Source organism: Jatropha curcas, chromosome 5 (genome assembly GCF_041381405.1).
Source record: "Jatropha curcas cultivar XTBG-Jc1 chromosome 5, XTBG_Jcur_1.0, whole genome shotgun sequence".
NCBI classification, from domain to species: Eukaryota; Viridiplantae; Streptophyta; class Magnoliopsida; order Malpighiales; family Euphorbiaceae; genus Jatropha; species Jatropha curcas.
This window is the reverse complement of record NC_143155.1, coordinates 3,506,615-3,531,051: the sequence shown is the minus strand read 5'-3', so window position 1 is coordinate 3,531,051 and position 24,437 is coordinate 3,506,615. Positions and strand designations below refer to the sequence as shown.

Here is a 24,437-nt window from a genome sequence, read left to right as displayed (position 1 = left end):
TTTTATATTATAGTTTACTCCTCCCTCCACAAATATAAGTGTTTAAGGTTATTGCATGGTGATTAAGAAACAATTAATTCTTCTAAGTTATAACAAAATATTCATTAATTTGACTAAATTATTTTAGATAACAGTAGAGATAATTATTGCATTTAATATTATTAATTACTCATTGATTTTTTGCAAAACTGCTTTTATTTATAGACAAAAGAACTATATCCTAACTAGAAGGAAGCCTGCGAGTTGCGCGGGTTGATTATTACTTTGCTATTATATATAGTATTAGAGGTTATTTTTTATTATATATAAAAATAAATATTTATAAAAATTCCTACAACTTTAGAGAAATGAAAAAAAATTATAAAAAGTATATTAAAAACTAAAATAGGGTAAATACATATAATATAAAAGCCCTAGACATAAGTATTACTTAAATTTTTTACAAAATTATAAATTTGAAAGTCATGTAGAAAAAATCTATCTACAAAGACAATAATAAAAATATATAGATGTAAAAATAGATCATCTACAAAAAAAAAATGTAAACATAGATTTATTATAAGTAAAAGAACAAAAAAAAATCCAATCTAAAACTAAAAGAAATTCAAATATTCAAATATAAATATAAATATTGTTAATTATTTTAAATAACTAATAATTTTTAAACTGTAAAAAAATATCTTAAGTGATATAATAAAAAAATTACAAATTCAATATTGAAATATAGATATAGATACTTATTGTAAATGAATATTAATTTTTAAAATATAATTATTAGATATAATTTTTTAATATTTAGATAATAAAATTAAAATTTAGATAAAAATCTTATTTTAGCTATAAATAATAAGGTATCTCAATTCTTTTTTAATTTATTAAATATATTTATTTTTTAATTTATATGATCCCTTTGTTATTTTAAATATGTTTATTACATTTAATGTTTCTTTCCTTTTTCTCTTTTAAATAATGTAAACGTTGACTTTGCTATATATATATATATATATATATATATATATATATATATATATATATATATATGTATAACTTAAGAGATTTGCTCTTTGATGTAAATGGTGAAATAATAATAGTAGTAGTAGTAATAATAAATAAATAAATAAATAAATATTACACTTATATTTCTATCTCCAATTTTAATATAAAATATTTGAATTGTATGTAATATACTAACTCAATAATTGGAGAAAAAAAATATTATAATAATAACACATGAATCAAAATAATTATAAATAATTAAAAATTTACATAAACATATACGAATATGAAGCAATGAATGGAAAAAATTTACAATTTACAGTTTTCTACAATTTGCTAAAATATATAATAAATATAAAAAAATATATAAATGGATTTGTAGTTAGCTTTTTCTTCGTCTTCATCTTTATCAACATGATATTTTTTGGACCTGCACTTACACACATATGATTAGTGATATAACAAAGAAAATATTATTAAAGAAATAAGATTAAAGGGGAGAAAAGTCATGGGATGCAAAAAAAAAAGGGAGACCATAAAAAATTACACAAAAAGTTAAAAAATCTTAAGAAAAAAAATAAAAAAAGAGATCAAAAGAGTTAACATTACCTCAATTGAAGAAAAAGGCAATGACATATCTAAATTGAACATACATATATATAAAGAAATAAATAAATAAAGTAATAATAAAAACTTAGAGAATTGAAAAGTAACAAAAGAAAAAAAAGAGAAAACCACTTTGATTGGAAATTATTGGAACTGAGGTATATATAGATAGATATAGGTATATGTAAATAGATATAAATAAGAAAAAAAAATTAAAAATTTTAAAAGTTTTAATTTCAAAATTTAAAAAATTTTAAAGTATTAATTATTTAAACTTTTAGATATTGTATATATTAGATTAAATATAGAAAGATAAATGTTTAAAAATTAATTAGAAAATGAGAAAATTTATAAAAAGGGAAAAATAGAAATACTTGAAGGAGAGAAAGCCAAGTAAATTGTATGAATATTTTTCTTTTCAGGATTATATATATATTAGGTAAAGGGCCATGCATTGCGTGGGTTGTTCTTTTACTGTATATTATATTTTTAATTTTTAATTTATTTATAATTTATAAATTATATGTAGCATATATTGTTGCATAGTGTACATGAGCTCTTCAAAGTTTAAAAATTAATATTTTAAAATGGTGACTTGAAGAAAAAAAGTAAGTGGTCCAATTTATAAAAGGAAAAAAGAAAAAAAAAAAAATATATATATATATATGCGCACACTTATTAAGAGATAAAATAACTTAAATAATTCAATCATAAAACAAAAAGCTAAAGTAAAAATTCAAAAACTTGGATTTAGATGTAGATAATTATCTTAAATAAATACTAATTTTTAAAATAAAATTATTAATGGCTTGTGATTGATATCTAACATTTAGATAATAAAAATTAAAATTTTAAATAATTATATATTTAATTTCAACCTTACTAAATAAACTAAATACAAGGTAAATCTTGTAATGGATAGATTTTTTTATTTATTTAAACTGAAACACGTAATGATGCTTATCAAATATGATGAAATTTTAAAATTATAAAAATTAAATAAATATTATTTAATGAATTTTTTAAATTATATAATTATTTAAATTTATTAAATTATTGTATTCAATGTAATATACACTTGCACCACCATTTTCTTCTCCAAATCCCTTTTAGTTTTTCTCCTGCTTCTCTGTTGCCTTAATAACTTGCATTGATTTAGCTTCCAAAACGACAAGCTTTGCATTGCAACATAGAATTCATTCAATCATTATCTTTTTAGATATCATCTTCAATTCCACACCCTGATCTAGAAACCTTTTACAGGCTGCATTCTTGATAGCAATCACTCCATCCTCAGTCAAAGTGCTTATTTTCAAAAGCATACCTCCTTGACCAAGTAGAGTCTTCATAGAAACATAAGAATAATGAATGTTAAATTCTTCACAATTCTTCTCCTTGGGTTTAAATGTGATCATGTACCTAATAACTTAAGGTATAACAAATGCATAAAATGTATTGAAAAATGAATAGATAAGTATATGTTGGACGTACTAAACATTTAAATCATAAGCCAATTTTAAACTTTCTTCGAGCTCACTTTTCCTGTGATCAATTCATTCAAGGTAGATGTAATGACTTCATTTTGCTTCTCATCAATTTCCTGTCACCAAGATAAATATCATTTCATAATCTAGGCCACAAAAGAATAAACTAGATGCAACATTCCAGTTTAAAATGTACACAGGAAGAGGGTAATGAAAAAATATATATAGATCCATGCAATTTTAATTAAGTCAGAAATGTAATAATGTAGTAGCCATAATATGGAAAGGCAAAGGACTTGAGAAGCACATTGTACCCTCACATAGATAGCTACAATTTGTTCATGAAGAATCTAGATCCTACACAAACTGTATAAAGGAATCGTTTACCTCGAAAATAAAATTCCTAAACAGAAGCCAAATAATAATAATGAATTTTACTTATCTTCTCTTTCATGTTCATGGTCATGGTGAGAAGAGCCATCTCTATCTCTGTTCTTGTCCTTCTGTTAGTCCCATTCATAGTCCTTGTTGCCATCATGGCATTGAGCTAGAAATCTCAAATAAGAGAGATGGTTGTGCACCGAGCTCAATTATAGGAAAAAAGAGATAAGAAAATCTTTCTTAAATTTAAAATTTTAGAATTTAATATCATGTTGTTGTAGATAACTAAGATAAAGAAAAAAAAATGTTAAGAAAGGAGATAAAAAAATTAGAAAATTTATAAAAAAAAAGAAAAACAAAATGCTAAAAGCATATAGTGCAAACTCAGCTTTTTTAAAAACATTTTCGCTTCAGGATATATATATATTTAAAAAAGAAAAACAAAATGCTAAAAATATTTTCACATGACGAAGAGAGTAATTTTCAAACAATAAATTTTGAATTTCTTCTTTGATTTGATATATTAAAAATAGCCTTACCAATTAATATTTGAGATTTTCAATGAATCAATACAATATTAAAAAAATTTTTAATCTCATTCCAGAAATCGAATCAGAATCAACAAATTAAGATGAAGAGTAAATTTATTTTTCAATTCCTTTAAATTTATTCTCCATATTTTTATTAGGTGTGTTAATTCATGTCTAAGAATAAATTGGCTCATAAATTATTGAATATGTTGATTATATGCTCAAAAAATTTCATTTGAATAGATTACTTCAAAATTTTATTACCTATCCAATTTATGAAACATTCTTATGTTTTTTTAGAGATTTTAAGGAAAATAAAAGTTAAATTTTAATGATATTACTCCCTTCATTCCGTTAAATTTGTTATTTGTTCATAATAATAATGCAAATAAAGTTCCAAAAATTTTAGTGTTTGGTATAACTACATCAGCATGGGTTGAGCACAAATTGATGAAGCAACTACACGACCCAACTTTGAGCTGTTAGACAATTAAAACTTTGCATTTTGATCTATCATGAACTCACAGCTTTGTATCAGTTAGAACTGTTTGACAACTCTTACTCCATAATTGACTCTCTAAATATGCTTCTAAAAGGAAATATCCTAATTAATACATTAAAAGGAGTCCTCCAAAATTCTATATAAAGGACTTTATGTCCTCCACCAAGATACATTCATTCAATCCACTTATTTAATAAATATTTCATAACCTTCTCTAACTTAAGCATTGGAGTGTTTGCATCAACTCCCTCCACAACCTCCAACTTGTCCTTTTGCTTCCAACCATCATCTTTATATACTATGCACCATTTTACCTACAAATTTACATTGCACCATGTATCAATTGTCATCATCTCCTAATTAATACACTAAAAGGAGTCCTCCCAAATGCTATGTAAAGGACTTTGCGTCCTTTACTAAGATACATTCATTCAATCCAAATTGATTAATAAACATTCCATAACCTTTCTCTAACTTAAGCACTAGAGTGTCTGCATGAACTCCCTCCACAACCTCCAACCCGTCATTTTGCTTCCAACCATTATCTTTACCTACAAATTTATATTGCACCATATATCAATTGTCGTCATCTCCTAATTAATACACTAAAAGAAGTCCTCCAAAACTCTATGTAAAGGACTTTGCGTCCTCCATCAAGATATATTCATTTAATCCAATTGATTAATAAAGATTCCATAACCTTCTCTAACTTAAGCACTAAAGTGTTTGCATGAACTCCCTCCACAACCTCCAACCTGTTGTTTTGCTTCCAATCATCATCTTTATCTACTATGCACATATTTACCTACAAACTTATGTTGCACCATGTATCAATTGCCATCATATTTGGGAGAACTCAGTTATTAATGTGCTAAGATTTTTCTTTAGCACACAAGCGATTAACAATTCAATGATAGCTGGAAGTAGTAACATCCAAAGCAATAGCCATAAAATCGCAAAAAGAAAGAAAAACTATAATAAAGAACTTCCCTTTGCTAATGGAATAATTGACGAAGAGCGTTAGTGATGGATGTTGAGCAACTCGAAGAATCATAAAATAATCCTAAAACTAAAAACAATACATGAACACTCATTTATACAGTTAAATTATTACAAGAGGAGTTAGCATCAACTAGGGAAGAATTGCAAATCTTAAAAACAAAAGAGTTTGACGATTCATGTAAATCCTCAATAGAAGAAGATGATGAAACTCAGAGAAATAAGTTCTACAATAACATAACTATAAAGTAAAACCTTAAACAACAACCTATAAAAGAGCCCCCAAGAGGTTGGTGTTAATATGCTCAAAGTCCTACAACAACAATTGCAAGCATAATAGAATGCAAATTTATATGAGCTAGGAGAGAAATCACTTCTATTAGATGATATCTTTGCAAAAGAACTCCATCGTAAATTTAAAATTTCAGTATTCAAAGAACACAATAGGTCTAAGGACATGTGCAGTCACGTGGCTACATTCTGAATAACCATGTAACTTTAGAATGTCAACAAATATAATCTTGTGTAAGATAATCTCATCAACTTTGAATGGTCCAGCTCAATAATGGTATCAAAGTTTAGCATTTGAGTTAATTCACAATTTTAAAGAAATAGCTTGAAGCTTCAAAGATTGTTTTATAGCCTTAATTCCACCTGAAAATATATCTCCTGATCAACAAAAGATAAGACAAAATAATAATGAGACTTTATAGCAATTTATAGTTCGATTCAGTATCAAATGAATCACGTGAAAAACCTGAACTACGAAATAGCATTTGATACACTCAGGAAAGGAACCAAGAATAATAAATATGTCGAATCCCTAGTCAAAAATCCATCGCAAACTAATAACAACGTATGGAACGAGCTTAAAAGTAAATTGTCTTGATGATGCCAACTCCACTTAAAGTTTAGATTATAGCAATATGAATTAAGAGTTAGAGCCCAGGAAGCAATCGTCAACCTCGAAGACAATTTGGGCGATATACTCTTCTTAATGAAACTAGGAGAAGACTACTCCTTTAAATACAATTATCTCAAATTCTCATAATTATCCTCAAAAATTGAACAAAGGCTTCACTATAACATATATTAGAATAAATTTGTAGATTTCATGATGATCATGGTCATAAGACAGATGAATGTAGACAACTCAAGGATGAAATTGAAAGACTCATAAAACATTGCAATTTGATAAAGTTCATAATGTAATTACTATAGCTCGGAGATGTTAGGAATCAATTCAGGCATGTTATGTGGAGAGCATAAGCGTCATAACAAAGACTAGCTTACCCATTGGAATACTGGAGAAGCCAAAGCAAAATATAGCACCTAAGCTTCTTGACTTAGTTCAATGACGAGTATTAGGGATGGAAAACAGATATGCATGGCAGAGGACCTATAATGCCTAAATAATTAAATAGTGTCTCAACTTCAATGAGAAGATACAATTTTTGGCATGGGCACCAAAAGAGGCCACATGAATATATCCTTCCATCATGACTCATGGTTCGAATATAGACTCATTAACCAAATCAATCTAGTAGAAAAAGCGAAAGTTTGCCTCCAATCGAGTCATGATCATCCAAGAAGAATCGTACAAGCTTCTAAAAGTATGTCTAATTCGAAAAGTATAATATTCCACTTGGGTAGCCAATATAGTACTTATGAAGAAGTCCATGACAAGTGGAGAATATGCATTGACTTTATATATCTTAATAAAGCATGCTCCAAAGACCATTATCCTCTACCCTTTATTGATCAATTGGTAGACTCCATAGCATGCCATGCAGTTTACTCCTTTTTGGATGCATATCAGGATATCTTCAGATCATGATAGACCACCGAGATGCAAAAAAAGGGCTTTTATTACTGAAACATAGGTATGTTATTAAAGGTCATGCCTTTTGCCCTTAAATATGCAGGAGCAACCTATCAAAGAATGGTCAATGAGTTACTGAAAGACATAATTGACAAATATTATGGAAGTATACGTGGATAATATACTTATTAAGAGTAAAAGCATTTTAAACCATGAAAAAGACATCTCTCAGATATTTGATATCCTAGATAAGGTTGAGATGAAGCTTAACCAAAAAAATGCACGTTTGACATTAAAGCAGGAAAATTCTTGAATGCATGATTCTAAAAAGAGGAATTAGAGCAAAGCAAAAAGAAAAAGAAAAGACATTCCTAATGTTTCTTCTTAAAAGTCAATCCATGATGTTCAGAAGTTTAATGGCAAAATTATAACTCTTGAATGGTTCATCTCATATTCAGCAAAAAAAAAAAAAAAAGTCTTCCCTTTTTTTATAGCGTTAAAGTCAAAGCAAACTTTTATATTAGAACAAGACTGCGAACAAGCATTAAGTGAGCTACAACTTTCTTTGGTAAGACTCGTTTATTAGGTGTGCCAAAACTATATAAAGTACATATATTTAGCAATAACAAAAGAAAAAAAATATGCCAAAGACTTACCTAAAGTTAGGTGCCAATATCCAATTTTAATCCATACAAACTATTTTCTGTTCTCATCCAAGTAATTAATATGTAAATATTTCATTATTATCAAATGACTTTATAATTAATTAGGACGTAAAGTAATTGTCTCCAATTGGCTATGGGAAGATGTAAATATAAGCTTACTTCTATACAAAACTATGTCCAATCCATCTATTTATCCCTCCAAATTTTTTAAGGGTTATATTAGTCAATTTTATATGCAATGATGCAGAATCATTATGAGTCAACTAACAATACTTTTTATATAATACATTGCAATAAGACAGGGTTTAATGTTTGGTGGATCTCACCCTATCTAGCAAGGTTGGCTTACATTAGTGGACCTAGCCCAAGTAGTTAGAGGGTCAAAAGATATCTTTACATAATGATGGGCAAAACTAAAATTTTTTTTTTTTGGGGAACCACAACCTCTCTTAAAAAAACATGTGTTTGCCTCTAGCTATTTATTATTAGATAGATGTAATTTCAAAACAATATGGAATTCGACTTTTACCAGTATACACATTGCAATAATTATGTTTTGGTAAAGAATACTCTATAACTGACAAGTGTCTAGAGAAACTCGTTGTAGTAGGTTAGTTAACTTGTTACTCCGTTTTGTATCTATATATTTTTAAACTTTATCTTTTCATTTCCCTTATTTATCTTCCATCCTCTTAACATTTTATAAAAAATATAAAATATTTTTAATATAAATATACACTTGTTATGGCAAGTTACATATGTACAAACATTTTCTATCAATATTAGATTATTTTGTGATGTTGAATTATATGAAGCACTATATATATATATATAATTTTCAAGTACAATATTAAATATAAGTAACTTAATTAGAATCTCAAAGTTCATAATTAAAAAAAAAAAAACTAATATGGGCATAAATAATATAAGATTTATTCTAAAAAACTTATAAAAATGTATTATGTACAAAATATAAATTCCAGTTTACAAATTAAAGGTTGTAAAATTCATGCTATATGCGCCTTTTAGATTATATGAATTCTAAAACATAATAAAGTTTATTTAAAAATTTCTGAGTAAACAATATAAAAAAATTATTTTTGATTTATATAATTTTAATTTTCTTAATTTAAAAAATATTTTTTAAAATACTATGAGATGTCATGTATATATAATTTCAATTTCAATTACATAAATACATGATAAATACTTTAACAATAATATAAATTAAATTTGATATTGCTTGTACAATTTTAAATAGTTTATTTATTAGATAAATTATTTACCTTTGAAATTTTTATTTCTTTATAGTTGTGTTGTAAAGAGTTTTTTTTTTTTTTTTCCAAGTTACACAATTAAATAGTAAAATGTATATTTAATAATAAAAAAATAAATATTTTACTTTTTGATAACATATTATATAGTTAATAAGTCATGTGATTAATTTTATATTTAACGGTTCATATTTAACTAGTGTAAATCTAATGGTGGGAAAAAAATTCTGCATCAGTACAGATAATTTCAATTTTGTACTATAGTTTTACCCACGGAATTGCTTTCAAGTACAATATTATCTTCTTTTTTTTTTTTTTTTTTTTTGTCTCACCTACATCAATTTATTTAATCATAATTTATATGTATTTTTTAGATGTATAAATACTTACTCGCAACATTTAATTCTTTTTCTCAATTTTAATTTTTAATAATTCAATCCTCTCCTCTCATGATCGTTTTGGGCGTAATGATTGGTTAGGCTTCATATAAAAAAGATAAAATTATTATTTATTTCCTAAGGTTAGGCTTAATTGACTCCCATAACTTGCTTACTGGTCCTTTTTGAGTACCATTGCTGACGTTTTAGATTTTATTTTATAATTTTCATTTGTTTAATTGCATGAAGATGCAATGTGGGCAAAAATATTTTATTTTTATATAAATTTATTAAAATTAAACTAATCTCAAGGAATAATTCTTTATCAACTATTTAAATATTTGAATTTTTATAAACTTATATGTAAAATAAATTTAATATACATAATTAAATGAATTAAAATTTAACTTTTTCATATTCTACGTATTAAAATTTATTTTCTCAGTTGATTCGAGAATACTTATTTGTTTATATAAAAACATTATTTTATGAATCCATTTGATTCAATAATAATTTTGATGTACTTTGGAGACATATTCTAAAATAATAATAATAATTTTTTTTAAAAAAAAAAATTTAGGTAGTTGGCACTTTCTGATTAAATAATTGGTTGACATCTCATAGAGTTTTTGAATATTTTAAAAATTTTATTATTTATTTTATTGAATCCAAGGGTCAACATTTAAAACCATATATAAATATTGGTCAACCTATTGATTATATTATTTTGACCTAATTGTTTAATTGATTCATTTTTATTCTTTTACTTTTAGTTTTTCACACATAAGTATATTCAAAGCCACATTATTTGACTTCCTTATAAAAATTGATAGTGCAAATAAAATTGATTGATTAGCTCAGTAAGAATTGGCCAATTGACCTATGTTTTTTTTTTTTTTTTAAATGTAGATAAAGTCTTTTTTTTTTTTTTTTTTGAGGTCAACTTTGAAATTTTATTTTTGGCCATAAAAGTTATTCTTGGTAGCGATTAATTTTTATATCTTTATTGTGTTTTTAAATTTTTTTCCAAAAGCTTTTTATAACCTTAATTTCAATGTATATAAACATATAAAGGCGCAAAGTTAAAAGATTTTTTTGGTAAGTTGGATATTTTTCCATTTTAAAGAAAAAAGTTTTGTAGTATCTTTGATAATATTAATTGAGTTGAATGATATTAATATTAATTTTTAGTTTTTAATAATTGATAAAAATTAATAATATCATGAATGTCATAATAATAAACAAAACAATAATTTCATTAATATTTTTAATTATTTTCTCAATAAATATTGTCAATAATATCATTTTAGTAATAAAACATTATATATCCATACAATGTACGGGTACATGACTAGTTGAAAAATAAATTTATGTTATTTACGCTTGAATTGCTAATTCTAAGTCCCCATGTGAGAGGTTGACCAAAACCAAATACGCGGACGCCATGGAGCCTATGGTTTTTTCCTAGAAAAAATAAAAATTTCGTTAAAAGGAAATGAAAATACAAATGTGAATCACTAAATTAATTTTTACATTTTTATGTAAGGAGCCTAACTATAAATCATTTATGCGAAAAATAAAAAAAAATTAGCTTGATTTGAGAAATTCAATTGAGTTGACAAAGTAATTTACTTGTGCCATTATGGTAAGCGCACACTCTTTTGATTGTACTGAATGATTTTTCAACAAGTTCGATTTGACGCTCTTTAAAATTCTTCCATCTATTGGAGAGGAGACCTACATCTCAATTTGCATCACTATCTAAATAACGAATTAACTCAAATAAAACCACCATAAAAGTAGTGACAGTAATCTCAAAAAATATTTAAAAAAATTAAATATTTATCAAAACAAATAAATCTGAGAGTATATATTCAAAATTTATATATTAAAATAAATAGATTTGAGATATTTACTTAAAATATGTATCTAAAGAATTTAAATTTGAGAATTATTCAAAAAAAAACACAAAAATAAAACTCAATAGACAAAATTAAATTGGGGTGGCAAACAAAATGAAAGAGTAGAAAGGCTGCGAAGACTATGTATTGGAACATATAGTACATATAAAATTAAGAGTGGTGTTAAATGACATAATTTGGACCTAACATAATTTTTATTCTAGCGAAGTAAAAAGTCTAAAAAATTCTCAATAAATTCAATACGATAGATTTTACTTAGAATATACACAGATGTCATTTTCGTCATTTTTCTCCGCTACAGTGAAAATTGTGCCAACTTTATTTTATTGGAAGATGAAATCAACTTTTCTTACTTTAGCAAAGCATAGAGAAAGGCTACGAGTTTCGTTTTAGCATGGGATTTTATGTTTAATTCAATTTTTATTAAGTCCAAAAATTAAGTTTCAATTTGCTAAAAATTTAATCAAATCGATTTGATTTGATTGCACACAGTATAATAAAAATTTTAATTGATTTAATCAATATTGATTCAGTTCGGTGTAGGTTTTTTTTTCTTCAATTTTGTAGAAAGAATTTTTTTTATTAATTGACTTTCTATTCTTAATCTTTTTTATTTATTTATTTGAGAGGCAGGCGCATTTTGTGTACTTGTGTTCAAAATTTGATTATTATTTCTGTTTTATTTTTCTATTTTCAATTTAATTAATAGATTTTAGTTTGCCTTCATTTGCACACACACCAAAGGCCATGCTTAATTGAAAAGTGCGCATCGTATTTATGTAAGTGTATACACAGTTTCATTAAATTAAAATGTTAAAATATTCTTGACTTATATGCAATTGTTTGATTGTTTAAATATTCCACATTAATTATAATAATATATTATTTTAAATGATAATTAAGAAAATTATTTTAAAATTAAAATAATCAAATCAACTTAAAGAAATCAACCAAGGAAATTGCTAGAATTATTATATAGACTTCATAATTCTAGGGTTTCATTGGATTTAATTAGAAAATTCAAAGGATAAAAGCTAACAGGAAATTTAACTTTATATTCAATATATTCTGTTATTTTGATAATCAAATTAATTATTCATGATAGAAGAAATCATCATAAAATTATTTTTTTAAGAGATAAAAAATTTTGAGCTCTATGAAATTTTAAATATTTTTGTAATTCCAAAAATTAATTGGTAACCATTTAAGTTCGAATGAATGACCAATAGTTTAAGTATTATAATCGATTAGCGACAAATAACCTAATGGCTTCTACATACAACACCATCTGCCTTCAAATTCCGAGAGGACCATATTTATATATTTAGTGAGTAAATATGTATGGCAAATAGCGATCAATTTATTTTCAGTCACTAAAAGTAATTAGCTACCATTAAGGAGTTTTTTTTATAATGCATGTCTTTATTTTGATCGCCAACCTAACTCCAGTTTAATAAATTTGATTTTCTAATTATTAATTACTTGTAATTTATTTCATGTTGTTAAAAACTAACATCAAATTTGTCTAAATGATTTTTTTTTTTTTTTTTTTAGATTTGGTCCAATAAGTTATGCAATTTTTTAGATGGAAAGACAAAATTACCTTCTTATAATTAAAAAAATGATACTAATGTCATGATCCCCTAACATAAAAATAAATAAAATTTTCGTCTTACCCCCTGTTTGGAATAAATAAATTCCACAAAACTTTTTCGAATGCATTTATAGTTTTTTTTTTTTTTTTTTTTTTTTTGTGTTTGGAATTAAAAAAAAAAATGTAGATTATAATTCTATGATGTTTAATTACACTCAATTCTACAAAAATAGGTGAAATTTCCAAATAAATTCCACAAAACTAAGCAATCCGACTTTTTACGACAAAACTACCATTCTCCTTCTACAAAGTTAATTTTTCAATTTTTTGCTTATTTAACTTATTTATTTTATCAAACTTGAGCAAAACCATTTTAAAGATTTGTTTTTGAAAAATATTCTTATTATTGTGTTTTTTATTTTAATATTTCCATCTTTTATTTTAATATTTTTCAGCATTTTTTTTTACTATTGAGGAGAAAGATTCAAGTTAAATGTACATTTACCATTAAATTAAATGCAATAATTTTATTAATATCGTTTTTGTTTTATATATATATATTTTAATAAAAATATAAAAATTTATATAGCATAATAACTGGTATTATTATTTATTTTTGTTAAATTACTATTCAAAGATATTTTAGAAAATAAAAGTAGATGAGTTTTCAATTATAATCATGTGGAATTCAATTGAATTACATGTTTTAGATTAATCATACCAAAATTGAAAATTCATTCACAAATAAATTCTACTAGAATCCATCTATAAATTAATTCCATATTTTGAATTCATTTATACCAAATACAACATTAAAGTACAAATTTATTGAAAATTATATTATGTTCAAAATATATTATTTAATTACCATTGATAATTTTATAATAAATTAATTTTTATGTTTGGTCTTATTATTTGTGATATAATTTTTATTCTTTAATATGTATAATTTCAAATATGTAAAATAAAACACCTAATAAAATTATTTAAATATTTCATTTATCAAACAATCTAAATCATTCAGCAATTAACTACGTTTGCTATTTTCTTAGTCATTCAAATTAATAACCAATTGATTTAGCAGAATTTTCAAAATTCAACTCAAACAAACAACCTCCAACTCTAATTTCTTTTTCATTTTTATCTATATAAATCTAATATAATTAATTATTACAAATATTAAGACGTTAGTCTCATATCCATTGAAATTTTAATTTCTTATCATTCTTTTCTCTGTTGAAGGAAACTTGTCTTTTGAACTCTTTTTACATTAATGGGTTACCTATTTTAATAGGAAATATATCACCTTAAAAAATAATCATTATGTCTCAACAATCAATAAAGAGAGAATTAAAATTGTTCATGATTGAATTAGTTATACATCGGGTAGTGGTCTTGCCCTTTCTCGCTCTTTCTCCCAAAATATAAAATTCTAAAAGCTCTCCTTTCTCAACCACCAATGAGCTCTCATCGTGATCACTCTTTTTTCTTTATTTATTTATTTTTTAAAAATAATTTTCAAATCTTTAGATTTATACAGATCTGAGTTATTGTCACTCAAATATTAGGATTCAATGTTGCCCATATCTTGAGATTTTATTCTCAGATCTAATTTTGAGTTATTGTTATCACCATTATGATGATTTTGCCTAGCGTCATTTGTTATTTGAATAATTATGCAGAAAGAAGTGCATATCTCCTCTACAATAGAAGAAAGAAATCTGAAGGTAATCATATTGGACTTGTAGAAAGACCATTGCTATGGCGTAAATATTATCTCGATCAGATACTTCAAATCATGATTATCTGTTTGTTTATTCTTTATATAAGTGATTTATTATTAGACTTCCTATACAAAAATATAAAAACATATTAATCTGTATCACAATCTGTATACTGTTTCCTCTTACTGAAATTTCTAGTTTGATTTCTTCTAAAAAATAATGAGAGAATTAACTGACAGCTTCAAAGAATGACTACAACTAACTTTCCTCATTTATATACGTCTAATAATAATAACTGTTAACATATAATAATAATATATATTAAAATAATAATATTAGACTCCTAAATAAATTCAAATTAACATCTAATACATATACTCTAAATTTACCCCAAGGACAAGTTAATTCATAATTACTTACTCCTCAATTTCTGAGAGCTTAACAATAATATTTATTTAAGTTACTTAGTACTACCTCCATTCTATTTAGATAGAGAAACTTTCCTTTTTAGGTGTTCTATTTAGATAGAGAAATTTACCTTATTTGATAACTTGGGAAGCTAACCAAAGTGAATAGTCCAAATTACCCTTGTGTTGTTTTTCATTTCAGGTCTGACTATGGGAGAATTTCTAGGTAGTGGTAGACAAGAAATTCTATACTCATTTAATGCATTTAAAGTACTAAAGACAACATGTTGGAATTAAAACGTGCACAACTTCTTTAGATGCAGATTGACTAAGTGGGATAGGGTTTTCATATGACAACACTATTTTAGAGTCCATTTATGTACAAAGATATCCGCGTGTTAAGAATTTCTCATCCATTAATTGGTGCACTACTTATAAAACGGTGAGCAAATAAAAGTAATTAAGCACAAATTTGGAGGAAGAACTATGAACGTATATTAATACTGAATCACAAACGTGAAACTAATTGTGAACATATATTAATTGCAACCACATGCATAAACTCAGGAATTAGGGCACTAATAATGAAATTTTGAACATATAACCTAGAACTAGGACAATAATAATCAATTTGTAAACATATTTGCAAGAGGATGTTGTGTTGCTGCTGCTGTTTCCTTTACAATGTCAGTGTCTACCTCAATCACAATAGGCAACCTATTGTTCCTAATTAAGTTGTTCTTGGACATGTGTTTGATGTTGTAGTTGTTGCCACCTTGACACCTTAGGATCTCAACGATACAAGCCTGAAAATTAGAAAAACCTTATTCATTTCAAGTGGAGGGAAAATATCATAAGCTTTTGTGACTGCATCTAGTAATTGGTCAATGGTTGTAGGAGCCTCTTTGTGTTTTATTGAGTCAATAGCTTGGAAAAAACCAAGATCCAAAATATTTAAATCAACACTATTTGGTGGTTGCAAAAGCAAATTTAAGTTTAAATCTAATTGAAATGTTGCATGTGCAAATTCAGCATCTGCACATCTATATGTGGCTTGGCATTGTCTTGTTGGATTAAAATGGTATTTGAACCCATTTGTGGCCATTTTTCTTTGATTGCAGGCAACATCTTACCAATTAAGATGTCTCTGATTACATCTTTGGTGATTCAATTGATTGTCTTCGTTTCCATTGTTCCTGCCGCCCGATTTTTGCTATTCCTTCTAGCTTGCTCTTTGTTAACAAAAGGCCAAATCTCAATTTTACATCGAAAATGAGTTGCCCATTTGTGTCAAACCTAGGTCTAGCAACTGTTGCTAGAAACATAATTTTAGGAATGAAGCACTTGCTTTTGCACTTGCACAAAGGCTTATCCTCATCATTAAGATAAAACTTTTGCATTTCGTTGCAAAAACATATAAAACCATTTTTTATCAATGTGAATAACATTTTTCGTGTTGAAGAATGAAAATTTATTGTTAATTGTACCTGCATCAAGCATCGAAAGGCAAAATTAAACTCTGTTGCTTTTGTTCTCATCCTTTAGAAATGGCTTGATTGCATTAGAGTGTGCTTTGATATTGCCCATTTTTATGAGTCTGTGCACACATGATAGTAAATGGCCTAGTTCATGAGAAAGAAAACGAATGGTGGTTCTTCTTCTCAAAGGGATTTGTTTTATCGTTTCATAAGGGACTTCAACTCATTTCTTGCCCTATTCTAAGGACATTTCATTCCAACAGTAGCTTCCGACTCATCTTTAGCATTCACTAAATTTTATAGACTGACTTCATAGAAATTGAAAATACGTTTGCAACTTGTTCAATACTGTGTGCATATTTCACACCCTTTTCCATGTCAATAAGCAATATTTTACGAATAAAATTTTTTACTTTTTGAGAAATATTTTTTCCTTTGTTTCCTCTTCTTGTCATTTGTGGAACACTATTTAATGGTTGTACGATCAGATTACTTGCAAAATCATGTTCTTCTTCAGTGGGAATAAATTTAAGATCTATGAATGAGTTTTGATATGGGCACATCTTCTTTAGTTGAATGCGAGTTTGCTAGGACCTGTTTAAGATCAAACAATTTGGTCAGTTCATATTGAATCTCTAAATGGATTGGTTTCAGTTGTGAGATATTGTCTATTTATATAAGGCATGTTTGTGGAATTTGAAGAGACTCTTTATTCTTCAAAGAATAAAAATTTGCTCCAAATGCAAAAAGAAATTGCGCATAAATTTTCATTCACAACTTCAAATTAGTTTTGAAACCAAATTTAATTTTCAAAATTTTTTATTTTTATTGCCATATCTATTTTCTTTTTTTTTTTTTTTAGAATACCAAATCTTCTTTCAATCACTTCTAACTTTCTATTTTATGTTTTTCTTCACTTAATTACAACCTAAAACTAAATGAAATCTTTAATCCCTCATTAAATGCACCAAAATTCTCTCTCCTACATGTATGGCCTTGCATAGAAAATTGAGGAGTTAATTTTGATTTGGGGGCAAACAAGAAAAAATATAAGTAAAAATTACAGTTAAACTAACTTCTTAATTCGTGTGAAAAGTTAAATTTCTTTATCTAAATAGATCAAAGCGAGTAATTAATATCGTATCAGTTAAATTTACCTATTTTTTCATTCTTATCTATCAAGATAAATTTAATGTTATTTATTTATTCAAATCCGTCTGATCACTCCTATATTAATATCATCTTTATTGAAATTAGTTAGAACTCCTCTTTATTTATTCCATAGATTGATTATATAGGATTATAGGTATACCAATTCTTTTTTTTATTATTATTATTTTAATATCAAATTTGGAATTATTACATAAAACTAAAAGCAGACACCTTTTACATAGGAACAAAATCCAGCTGCGTAGATGGATGGATATTCATATAGCAAATTGGCAATGGCAAATCTAAATACACACCAAATTCGACGATGTTGTCCGTACAGTGACAATGGGCACGTGTCACTTATTCATGGAGAAGAACTTTACTAAGAAAATCCATGGCCAGTTCTACTTCTACCTGCAAGAGAAATCAAATAAGTAACATCTTATTATAGGCTTATAGCCACCACCAATTTCATATCGTTATCTTGTTGGACGTTAGCTAACCGTTTCCTTTTCTGGGTACTACAAATTTTGTCAGAAAGATAAATAATTTGAGAGAGAGAGAGAGAGATAATTGGTAGTTGTTTTTTTTTAATTATTCTTTTTATTATATTTTTTATGCTTGTTATCCACGCAAAAATTCGCAAATTTCATTGTAACCATAACCGTTCATCCAATATCTTAAATATACCCATCTCTCTCTTTTTCTATGTTTATCATCTCCATACTTTCTTTTGGGTTTGGCATTTTGAGGAGGAGGTAAAGAAATAGAGAGATGGGTTTATTTGGGTATTTTTGATGAAGAAATGATGAAGTGAGGTGAAAAGAGGACCCCACTCTTCATCTGGATCATCTTCTTCGTCGAAAAAAAACCTTTTTTTCTCTCTTTTCTCTTATCCTAACCTCATTTGTCTTTATTTGTTGTGTGTTCTTTATTGGGTTTTGTATAATTCAACGCAGATCTTGAGTTTTGTTGGGTGCACCTAATTGTGCTTCAATCCCAACTAACTCAGATCTGTATTGTCTCCCTACCAATAATTATTTGTACTCAAAGATTTCTGTGTTTTATTTTGCTTTACCAAAGTTGGGATTTTTTTCAAGATATGGATCTCTGTATCTAGACTTATCTTTCATTTTTATTTTCTCTTTTCTTGGGATTTCCAGGTGTCAGAAACCCGTACCAGATCTGGATACCCCACCACCATCACCTCATTGGTCTCTCTTCCACTGGGTTCATCTTCTCTCTTCCTCTCTTTGGATGACACCTTTTTAGGCACCATCATCTTTATTCTCAAACCCAGATAAAGAGAGGAAACAAGTGTTGTTACTGTTTCACTTGGATTCTTAATTGGGTTTTAAGGTGACATCTTACCAAAGTGAATTTGTTCTTTGCAGTGTTTAGCACATATTAGTACTCTCACTTTCATTGATTCTTAATTAGACTTTTGAGGAGGAGGCCCACTGGTTGGGTTTGGTGGGCTTTCTCATAACCAATAAGAACCCATTTCTTGAAAGGTATTTTCTTTCTTTTTTTTTTTTAAAAATTTTCTTGAAGATCCCACTTTAGTCTGTTTTTTAAGGTGTGGGGTGGGGGTGTTGTTGAGGGAAGGAGAGAGGCAGGAGAAGGAGAAGAAGAAGACAATTGGGTCTTCTCTTTTTCTTTTTTTACCATTGCTTTTTATTTTTTTCACAACTTGTTGCGGCATTAGATCATTCTTCCATTTTATGTATAAACCATGCCTATCATAAATTTGACCTCCAAATAGAATTCTCCCTTCCCCTTTTTATCCTCTGATGTTACTCTACTTCTTGATCACTTGTTTCTCCTTTATCTTTTTAAAGTCTCTCCATTTGAAGCCACTTCCTTCATGGGCAACTGAAGTTAGATTGCTGTCAATTTGGTTTTGGAAAGAGTTGTTTCTTTTTCCTTATTTGTGTTCTGTAAAGAATACCCTTTCCAAAGCTTTTTATTTCACTAGACTTCCTTCAAAAATGTCTACGAAGAAAATGACCACCTTAAGTACTTCCACTGTAGAACTAGAAAATCTTGTGGATGATGAGACTGGAGAGATTACATTTTTAGACTTACCAGATTTAACTTTGGATTGCATTCTTGAGAGGCTACCACCTGCGGGGCTTTGTAGTATGGCAGGTGTATGCACTTCTTTGAGGGAAAGGTGTATCAGTAATCATTTATGGGAAAGGCATATGAAGCAAAAATGGGGTAAGATTATCGGTCCCGCTGCTTATAGAAAGTGGCAATTTAATATAGCTGCAAGCAAAGATTTCGATAACTGCAAACAAGGCAAGCAAAAAAAATTGATGAGGCTTCTTTCTATAGTTTTGCCTTTTTCTTGGATGAATTCAATGGAAGATGATAATAATGTCAAGCAAAAGAGTTCCTTGCCTGTTGATTCTATCATGTCTTGGTATCTTGCCCTTGAAACCGGCAGGTTCTGGTTCCCTGCTCAGGTCTATAATCGTGAGGTATTCATAATTATGACTTTATTAGCTTCAATTCTTGAATTAGCTTTGCTTGAGCTTAAGTTTGATCATTTTTGGAGGATGTAAGTGTGAAGAATTAATTAATCATGCTTCCATTTTGAATTGCTTAAGCATAAATTTGACCATTTTTCGAAGATTTATGTGTGAAGAATTAGACTTTGTAAGCTTTCAGTTATGAATTGGCTTGCTTTGAGCTTAAATTTGAATAATTAGTTTGAGAATTACTAATGACCTTTGTGATTCATTTAAAAAAAAAAAAAAAAAAATTACTAATAACAAATTCTGCGTGTAATCTTCTGCAGAATGGGCATGTTGGATTCATGTTATCTTGCTATGATGCTGAACTTAGCTATGATCCTCGGACCAATACATTCCAAGCCAGGTAATGGAAGACAGATTGTCCTTGTTGGATAAGTAGTATAAGTGTAAACATTGTTGATGTTCCTTCCAGTGTTGAATAAGGAAAGGAATCCAAATATGGTTAAGTTGATTGAGTGGAGTGAATTTCATATGGTTTGTCCATTTTAGGTACCCACCACATGGTAGGAGAGCAATTGCTATAGAAACTGGTGTGCCATGGGAAAGGCTTAGAGCACCACCGATTGATACTTCACCACATCATCTACATATCTCTGATTGCCTGAATGATTTACGCCCTGGTGACCATATTGAGATTCAATGGAGAAGAAACAAAGAATTCCCTTATGGTTTGTGCTCAATCACTAAATCTATTCGACATGATTTCAGTATTTCTCTATAGCTTTAATCTATCAGAATATTAACTCAAAGGTGTTTTTTCATTATTAGTTGGTAAATCATATAGATAAGCATTGAAATATGAACACATGTCTGGAATGTGAAAAATGGTTTCCCATTCCTTATTTTCTAAGATTTTCTGTAACCAATGCAAAGTTGTTGTTCAACTTCAAATTCAATATTAATCATCACATCATTGACTGGAAAAGAAAAGAAACTGATAAATGGTTTTTATATTGATGAACTCTAAATTCTGTGCAAATTTTCCAGAGAAAATACTTTTCCTGGCAGCAAGAGCCAGAGACAGCAGAGGACCAATTTTCTTATTTAATTTATTCTTCTAAATTTTTTGATACACATCCCTAGATAAGTATAAAAGCATTTTTTATAGTTTGCAGTATGTAGAAGTGGAATTCATTAATAACATTTGGAGTGGTTTAACATATTTGATTAAAAATATGCCATATATGCATTTGCAGGTTGGTGGTATGGGGTTGTAGGTCACTTGGAGCCATGTGATGGGAATGAAAATTATTGCAGGTGTCATAATAGTGGTGAGTTCATTTTCTTCTTTTTCTTTTTCTTGTAAAGTTATAGTTTATGCTCCATGTGATTCCCAATAAGATTAGAGAATAAGAAAACTGTAACTTGGGAACCTAACCAATGCATTGTTTAAACCCAAGAACATAAAGTTCTTCTGCTATGAGGTCTAGTGACATTAAGAGACACAAGCCAAACATTTTGGAAGCAGAGAAAAGAAAGAGAAGAAAGAAGGAAAGAGAGATTAAATAATGAAGCATAGTTGAATATTATTTTCTCAAGTTGAAGAAAAGATGCCATTAAAATATTTTCCTCTTAAAATGTGGATGAGATGGATGTAAAGTTTATTTTCACACATTAGACCCATTTTCAGGCAAGTCTTTTTCTTGACTCCTATTTTTCAGTAAGTGGACCACAAATTTATGCCATCTGATTGGTCCCCAAGACAAATCCCTGTCAGTATGTTATACCTTCCACCAACATAGTGATAACCTTTGTCTCTGTAGAATATTTATAGCCAACCACATTGAAAGAACATAGTGTCTCTCATAGGCCACCATTTGTTTGCTAAGTTGGAATCTTTTTCCTATGTGGAGGCTGCAATCCTTATTGTTAGCTTGAAAATATTTCATTCAGTTTTCTATCTTCTTTGATATCTAACGGACCTCGTTTGTCTTTAAGCAAACTGCATCCACCACATGACCTACCAGTCAAGTTCCATCACCAGAGTAGACCTTTTTTCCTTTGCTTCTTTCAACTTGATAAAGAGGAATATTTATATATAAAAGCTCTGGACCCTTTCTCCTTTTGCTTCTTTCAACTTGATAAAAGTATATTAGTAACATCATTAATCTCAATCACATCTAATTGGTTTAAAAAATAGATGATAATGGAAATAGATGTCTAGATACCAAGAATCTTATTTCAAGTTTATTTTTTAATTAATTAAATTTAATTTAATGAATTTAATGATAATCTTCAAATTTATACTAAACATAATGTCCTTTTAATATAAATTCAAGTTATTATAAAATCTATTTTGAGAATTGGGTTTCTTGTGAACCAAATAAGAAAATGAAATCCTATCTGACAAATTATATTCAATATTCTTTCCAAATCCAACTAGACATTACAGATTAGCTCTAAGAACTTTCCCATGAAAGCTTCAGGCCAAATGAGTACTAAAAAAAAAAAGAAATTCAAAAAGCCCTCTTATCTGATGATTGGCTTTCAGCTTTTCTTTCCCATTTCTCTGATTGTCTAGACAGAAATTTATCTTAGGCTTTGTCTGGGGCATGAAAATGGCATATTTCATTTTGGTTAGCTACCTCGAAGTGTCTATTCTTAGTGGGGTGACTTTTCAGATTTGAGAAATGATGTCATTCAATGTTTCCTTCCTTTTCTATACCCTTTGGTTTTCCATAATTTTGGTTGGTAACATCTAATTCTTGTGTGATCTCATGTCACCAAGCACTCAAGGAAAAAATTGGAGACATATGGACAAGTACATATAATTAGAAGAAAGAATAGAAAGGAGAAAATAAGACAACAAATAAAAGAACTATGCAACATCTAAATATCTTCCATCTACTTGCAAAACTATGGATAGAGAAAATTTAGCGGTCCTGCGTCGATCATGAAGTCTTTGCACAGACGATGTAGGATAGAGAAATTGAATAGACTTTTATAAATATGTTCCGAAATATATAATTTTATTACACCATTGAACTAAATTGAACAAAAATATTTGTTGACAGATACTATAGTGTTGGAGTTCCATCAGTACACTAGAGGGTCAAGGTGGAGATGTACAATGATCAATAGAAAAGAACATCGAGAGGAAGGGAATGAAGCAGATGGATTCTATGGAGGAATCAGAAAGTTAAATGCCAATGAAGAAATTTCCAGGTGGAAGCAACTTTGGCCAACTGAAGTCTTGGAATAATATACAAGTAAGGCTTTGGAAGCTAAAGAAAAAGGTTGAATGAAGATTATTACATCAAGATTTTAAAATTTTAATCACAAAAGCTCTATCTCTTCGAAGTAATTTAATTTTTTTCAAGAACGTAACATTTGTATGAGATAGCAACTTGTGAAAGTTGAAAATAGGCTTCTGATTCAGTTACATCAATGTGGGAGGTCATCTTCATTTCTTTTTTTCTTTCCCTGTATTTTTTGAAGGCAGGAGTTCATGGCCATTTCATGGATTCCTCATCGATGTAAAATGTCTCCATTTGATGCAAAATTTGATGTATGATATCCATGACATCATTATTTATATATACATACATATAGTTATATAATTTTGATGAACCTATGCTTGGGCTCAGGACTGAGAAGATATTCTCCTAATGTGTATCTACAACTTCCAGGGATAAATGACTTATCGGCTTAGGGTCTGTTCAGTAAAATTAGTTGTCTTGATAGCTATTAACGGTTTTAGTAGGGTTTAAGTGTTAGTTATTTGAGTAGTTTTTCCGAAACGCTAAAAGTTAAACATTGTATGGATTAACTTTTTATAAAATGCTATCTTAATCTTTAAAAGGTAGTTCAAACGTCGTGTCACCGAATACTATAAAAAATAGTATTTAGCATTTTGACTAGTTAAAATGTTAAAAATACCTAAAAAAATTATTGTCAAACACCGTCTAAATCTCTCCAATAACACACATCAAATAACCAACGGTTGTCTAAGTTTGGTCTACAAATTACATGAAGAAAGGC

General features: G+C 27.8%; 1 protein-coding gene across 1 annotated transcript; it reads left to right on the top strand.

Moving 5' to 3' along the window:
- Positions 1-18,400: 18,400 nt before the first annotated feature.
- On the top strand, positions 18,401-24,026 carry LOC105628955 (F-box family protein). Its single transcript, XM_012210453.4, has 5 exons — positions 18,401-20,399; positions 20,720-20,799; positions 20,946-21,124; positions 21,653-21,727; positions 23,471-24,026. The coding sequence occupies exons 1-5, from the start codon at positions 19,707-19,709 to the stop codon at positions 23,656-23,658; spliced, it is 1,215 nt and encodes a 404-aa protein (XP_012065843.1). The 5' UTR covers positions 18,401-19,706; the 3' UTR covers positions 23,659-24,026.
- Positions 24,027-24,437: the final 411 nt, after the last annotated feature.

What these genes read in the sequence shown, in the direction of transcription:
- LOC105628955 (XM_012210453.4), top strand. Translation starts at nt 19,707, where the DNA reads ATGTTACTCTACTTCTTGATCACTTGTTTCTCCTTTATCTTTTTAAAG. An exon ending in CTCAGGTCTATAATCGTGAG is followed by an intron (nt 20,400 to 20,719) that starts GTATTCATAATT and finishes AATCTTCTGCAG; the next exon opens with AATGGGCATGTTGGATTCAT. An exon ending in AAACAAAGAATTCCCTTATG is followed by an intron (nt 21,125 to 21,652) that starts GTTTGTGCTCAA and finishes ATGCATTTGCAG; the next exon opens with GTTGGTGGTATGGGGTTGTA.